General features: G+C 37.7%; 1 protein-coding gene across 5 annotated transcripts in view; it reads left to right on the top strand.

Annotated features, from left to right (window-relative positions):
• Positions 1-243: 243 nt before the first annotated feature.
• The window catches only part of ITPRID2 (ITPR interacting domain containing 2), a 47,933-nt gene continuing 42,176 nt past the window's right edge, over positions 244-6,000 (top strand). For all 5 annotated transcript variants that reach the window (XM_021006383.2, XM_021006385.2, XM_021006386.2 and 2 more), the window contains exons 1-4: positions 244-723; positions 1,339-1,384; positions 4,688-4,737; positions 5,575-5,631. In XM_021006383.2, coding sequence (XP_020862042.1) covers positions 510-723; positions 1,339-1,384; positions 4,688-4,737; positions 5,575-5,631 — 367 coding nt within the window. In that variant the 5' untranslated portion in view covers positions 244-509. The remainder of the gene's footprint in view (positions 724-1,338; positions 1,385-4,687; positions 4,738-5,574; positions 5,632-6,000) is intronic.

The following is a 6,000-nucleotide window of genomic DNA, read 5'->3' as shown; positions in this document are numbered from 1 at the left end:
CCTACCGCCCTTCCCGCTCAGCACCACCCCTCGGCGCACGCGCGCGCTTTTATAGGGGGCCGGAAAGGGGGGTGGAGACGCCGGGGAGGGACGCGCTGACGCCAGGTCCGCGGCTGCGGCGGCCACAGCAACATCAGCCGCAGCCGCGGGGCCGCGCGAGCCTCGCTCGCAGCCGCCGCGTCAGCCGGGGGAGGGGGTGGGGGGTGGTCCGCGGGGGCTGGGGCGGCGCAGCTTTTTTGAAGTCGAGCTCCGGGCTCTCGCCTCCGCCGGCTTCATGTGAAACTTCTCCTGCCCGCCCCCTCCCCCGTCCCTCCCTTCTCCCTCCCTCCCTTCCCAGTCCCCTCCTCCTCCTCCTCCTCCGCCTTCTCCCTCTCCTTCTCCCCCTCCCGGCCCGCGCTGACAGCAGGGCCGGGGGCTCCCCCGCCGCGCTGTCTTTGCCAGGTTGACGGCGGAGGGGCGGGGGCCGCTCAGCCCGAGCCCCCGGAGCCCCCGGCGCGCCCTGGGCCGGGATGGAGAAGCCCTCGGCGGTGGCGGCGGCCGGCTCGGAGGAGGAGGTGCTGGAGTGGCAAGTGGCGAGCCGAAAGAGGAAGGCCTGGGCCAAGTGCCGGGACTCCTGGCAGGCGTCGGAGACTGAGGAGCTCTCCACCGAGGCCACGCAGGAGGACGACGACGAGGACGAGCCGGACCTGGCCGAAGACAAGCTGCCCCCGGCTGCAGAAAGAGGTCAGGCCCGCTGTACGTCCGGCAGCCCCTCTGTCGGCTGGTCCGCTGGTCTGTTTATTTGTGGGTCTGTCTGTCCGTCCATCCATTCGTCCGTCTGTGTGTCCGTCTGCCTCCAGGCAGGGACTTTCATTTCTGCCAGGGAGGGGGGGGCTGCTTGAGATTAACGATCCAACTCTTTGAATTCAGCCCCCCCAACACCCCCCCACACCCCCATCCCAAGACTGTGAGGCTATCCTGGATTGATAAGGTTCGTACCAAGGGTGGGGGGAACTTTAAAAAAAAAAAAAGCATTTTGCAACTTAAAATGCTTCGGTTGCCCTCTGTTGACCAAGCAGTATTCAAAGTAAACAAAAGTCAAGTTAGAGACTTCTAGCCTCGGAGATGGAGAGCTGATTTTCTTTCTTTCTTTCTTTCTTTCTTTCTTTCTTTCTTTCTTTCTTTCTTTCTTTCTTTCTTTCTTTCTTTCTTTCTTTCTTTCTTTCTTTCTTTCTTTCCTCAATGCTTCATTTTGATGTGCAGCTTCTCGTGTCTAAATATGACCAGTTTGGGACTTCCTCCTTGGATGGAAAGTATCTTAGTACTAATAATCTGCCTCCCCAACTCTTTGTTTCGTAGGAAACGTTCCAAATGAAAAGATCGCTATATGGCTCAAAGATTGTCGGTAAGTCACTTTTAATGAGAAAGGAGGAACACCCAAGGGACTGTATGCTTGCCCATTTTCGCTTGATTCTTTTCAGCTTTAAGTCAAAACAGCCATGACTGATTTTTGTAAGTTGTTACTTTTCTGTTTTGCTTGTTTGTAGTAACTTTTAACATAGTGGAATCTTTATGTATCCCTTGTGTTGATTTTTAAAAGAACTATCACTTTATTTGAAAGAAGCTTTACAATTTAGATGTTTTTTCATAAGATCAGTGATGCAAACTTGAATATGCTTCCTTGAATATATACTGGAGCAGATGATAAATTTCTCTGCCTCCTCTATGTTTGGAAACTCATTAGAACAGGTTTCTTCTTGTAGTTTTATATTTGGAGCATGAATTTATCCATGTCACTGGCACTGAAAGAAAATAGCACCTTGAAGGCATTTGGTGCTCTGCAGTAATTTAATTATACTCTTCTGAAATAGTGAAAAATGTTTTGATAAGGTATGTAAAGTGAAGCATATTTGTTTGTAAATTTGGCTCCTTTACAGTTTGCTTTTTTTACATTTTAATTATTTTGCAGGTTACTTGCTTATTATAAAGGTTTAGTGAACCTTTAGCTTCAGAGCACCAATTAGGCCTTGTGTCAATGATCATTTTAATATTTCCAGCTCAGGCAACTGATGACGTTTTCTTAAAGTAGCTCATCCTTTGAGAATGTCCTCTTCAGTTTATTTTTCTTCCTTAGAGGCAGATGAAATCCTGACATTTTTGATACTGTTTTTGATAAATCCCTTAGAATCTCTAAGCACTTTTTAACTATGGAGTTTAATTCAAAAAAAGCAAGATTTTGTGATTCAGTCATAGAGTGAGTCTACAGTTAAGTACTTTAAAGATCATTTAATCCAGTCTCTGTCAGTAGGGAAATTGTGCCTGGTTATAAGGTGATTTCATTTGTTTTCCACCTGCTTAACTTGATAGTGAAGCTCTAATTTGTTTAATGGTGTTAATGCTCAGTTGATATTTTACGTGTTTGGATGGAAGATTTGTGTAAGTATATTTAGTGATTCTTGGGGAAAAGACCATGAAATTCAGTGGATCAGATTTTATTCACTTCTGATCATGACTATAATTGTTTTGGATAATGATGTTTTCTTACTTGTTTAGGTTTTTTTAAATATTCAATCTCCTGTTTTAATTATGGGATTGTTATTTTTTGTATTTTTTTTAGAATCTCGAAGATATTTTAACTTTTAAAAGAATGTTGTTAAATTTTATTGCTTTAACTCAAGTGTGTGTATAGAAAATGTATTTCTTTGGTAAGAACAAGAAAAGAAATTATGCCTTGTTAACTATGATTTGCAGAGTTGAAGCATTTGTAGGTAGAATATGATTACATAGGAAATAAGAGTCAATATTTTTGGTTTTTAAATTGCAGCCTTTAAAATAGGTGCAACCAAAAAGTGTTTCTAGTCATAAGTATTTACCTTTCATGAAAATCCTTGAACTAGTTAGTATGTTAAGTATGCCATTCATTCTAGACTGATTTTTAGTCTTTTTTTCCTCTTGAATCTCATTCTTCTTCCTTGCAATCACACGCATTGGGTACAAATGTGGCATTTTTACTTCTGAGAGCTATAAAAGACAAGAATTTTCTCCCAGGTTGGCCATACTGTTACAGATTTAGCTGCCTAGAGGAGGTCTTAAAGTAGGATCTCTTGGAGAGAATAAGAATAAATTTTGAGATAGTTTCTCAAAATGAATTTTTGTGTTTTTTTTCCCCCAAATGGGTGGACCATGCGTAATCTAGCATTGTGAAGCCCAATAACCTTGAATATAGTATTTTTATTTAAATGTTCTATAAAATCTTGTTTCAAACTGATCTCTCTTGTATTCTGCTAGAATTTTCAAAATAGACACTTCATAAGTCCCATCTTTATTTTAATTACTATTTAATTTTTTCTGGAAGGGGAAGCAAGAGTTGTTCAGATTAGACATAAGTTGGCTAAATTATCATCTAAAAGAAAAATCCTTTTCCCCTCCAAGGATTTTTTTTGGGGGAAGGGTAGTCCTTAATCATTGCTTGCCATAGAAGTCAAAGAGGGTTTTTGGAAGACTGTCAATTATGCTGGGGTTTTGTTTTTGTTTTTTGTTTTCTTTACTATTTACTGTTAGGTGCATGTAACAGTACTGGTATCCATAGAAATAATTGCCAATGTCTGATTGCTCTAAACTAAAAAAGTGAGCATTGGGAAAAATTATAATTGTTAAAGCAAACCACACACAATTAGATGTTTTAACATATAAGAAAAATCTTAGTTCCCAAAGTTTTATTGAGATATACCCTATAAGTAACTTTATAACACGTACAACATTGAGTTTGCTTGATCTGTATTCTGATATACCTAACATTTTGAGGTTTGTTAATTTGATAAGATTTTTTTTCTCTTCAACTGACATTGTTAGATTTATAGCACCTCTATAAATTGCTCCAAAAGGACAACTTTTATTGTAAAAGTTGTGTTGCAAAGCAAACCACAAATCTCGTGCTATGATTTACTTTTGAAATGTTCCATACTGATTTTAAGTGGAAAAGTATTTTTTCTTTTTCAAAAAAGAAATTTCCAATTCATCTGGCTTTAACAAACCAAGACAATACATTCTTATGAACAGAGATCATATTAGCAGTGATTAGTTGTGTGTAGATTTTAATGTTGATATCCAAGATTTTTGACACACATTTTTAAAATAGTCTTTCAGTTGTTTGTTCCTGCCTTATACTGAAGCCTGAACCTTAGAAGGTTTAACAGATTTTTTTGTAGTCATTCTTGAAGTCTAACAGATATGAAAACGTGTGGGAGGTTGGTTTTTTTTTTGGTGGGGGAGGGGGGAAACAGGGATTCATAAAATGTTAAACCTAGAAAAAGAAATGAAACTTAAGAAAATTGCGACTTGTTTACAAGTAGTGTCAGATTTTCTTTAAGTTTCTGACATAAATAATTTTGATTTACTTCAACTCTGATTTTTTTATTTTAGGAGGGCTAATCTAATATTTTAAAAAGAATGTCAGCTTATGTCAGTAATATAGTTCTTGCTCTTGATCAGTGACAGTTGAACTAGTCTTAGTGAACTATTTCCACAATAAACAATTTCTTAATTCTTTGAGTATTACACGTGAAATCAGTTTTCATTGCTTGTGTATGTTCTGGGAAGAGTGTGAAACTGTGGTTTTAAACTTGTTATCATATAGCCTGTTAAGCAAGGATGTAAAGGAACAACATTTTAAAGAATTAAGACAGTTATGTGTGTTATGTGGTTTCAGAACACCTTTGGGAGCTTCACTAGATGAGCAGAGCAATATTACACTCAAGGGTAAGAAAAAGTAACTTGTCAGTATAATTTTAAAAATGTGATTTCTGCTGTGTTTTATTTTGGATTAAAAACATATTTAAGTCAAATGCAGATGTATAAAATTTGCTGATACAGATAGAAAGTTAAATGAGAAGAACTTACCTATTTTAAACCATAAAAGCAATTATTTCATGAAACTTGCCTCTTTTGCATTTATAAGGCTTAGTTTTCTGATAGAATTAGATTTGGTAGGAATTTAACAGTAGTAAGAAGTGTTTGTGTTGAGTGAACTGGGTAACCCTTGATATAATAATTCAGTATTTCTTTGCTTATACTTAACTTGCCACACCTGAAAACTCACCACCTGTGCAAAACTGAACTTTAAAGTTCAAAGTACAAGAATGTTCAGGTAGTTACAGAGCTAATAAAAAGCACTTAGAGTATCAGGAGATCTAGTTTGAACTCCTGTGTTTTAATATGAGAGGGTAGGAAAAATGACTGCTCTAGGATCTGGTTTTCAATGAAACTCCTAAATATGTTATCTAATTAGACCTCATTAAAAAATAACAGGTTTAAATGGCTTGTAGGTAGGTTTGTGAAAATTTAATGTGGGCAGAAATTATTATTTTAAACATTTACTTATTATTATTATTGCTTTTTAAAGCCATTCACTATGTGATTTCAGTAGTGATAGCTGAATAGTTTCAGGGTCTGAAATATTTCATTATATTTTACAAAATATTTTGCTTGGTTAAATTTGTTATATTAACTGTAAATATTTAACCAGAACATCACCTTGCTATTTGGGAAAGAAAACACAATACTAAGTTTTCTGAATTCTCAAATGTTAATTTTCAGGTGTGCTTGTGAAAAATGGAGGAAGTTTTGAAGATGACCTGTCTTTGGGAGCTGAGGGTATGTTTGCAGGAATTATATGGTTTGAATGCAGTACATATGCTTTTAAATAAAATATATCATCCAATATTTACTTAATGGCAAGCAAATTGAATGTAATTTAGAGTTGGCTATCCAGTGAACTAAATTTAGTTATGTTAAAAACTACTTGGACTTATCTGCCAACATCTTTCCTGTGTGCTCTGATGTTCTAGTTATAGCATGTAGGATTAGTATTAGAAAGTTTGTGGAAAAGAAATTAAGTTTTCTATATTCCTTCCTTGAGTACCGTGCTGAAATTTTGTATGAAAAGAATGTAGAAATAACAGAAAAGAGAAGGAAAATAAAATTGATATACTTTGAAAAAAACAAATTGAAGCTGATTTTAGT

Source organism: Phascolarctos cinereus, unplaced genomic scaffold (genome assembly GCF_003287225.1).
Source record: "Phascolarctos cinereus isolate Bilbo 61053 unplaced genomic scaffold, phaCin_HiC Scaffold_726;HRSCAF=1367, whole genome shotgun sequence".
In the NCBI taxonomy this organism is placed as follows: Eukaryota; Metazoa; Chordata; class Mammalia; order Diprotodontia; family Phascolarctidae; genus Phascolarctos; species Phascolarctos cinereus.
This window is presented reverse-complemented; position numbering and strand designations above follow the sequence as displayed.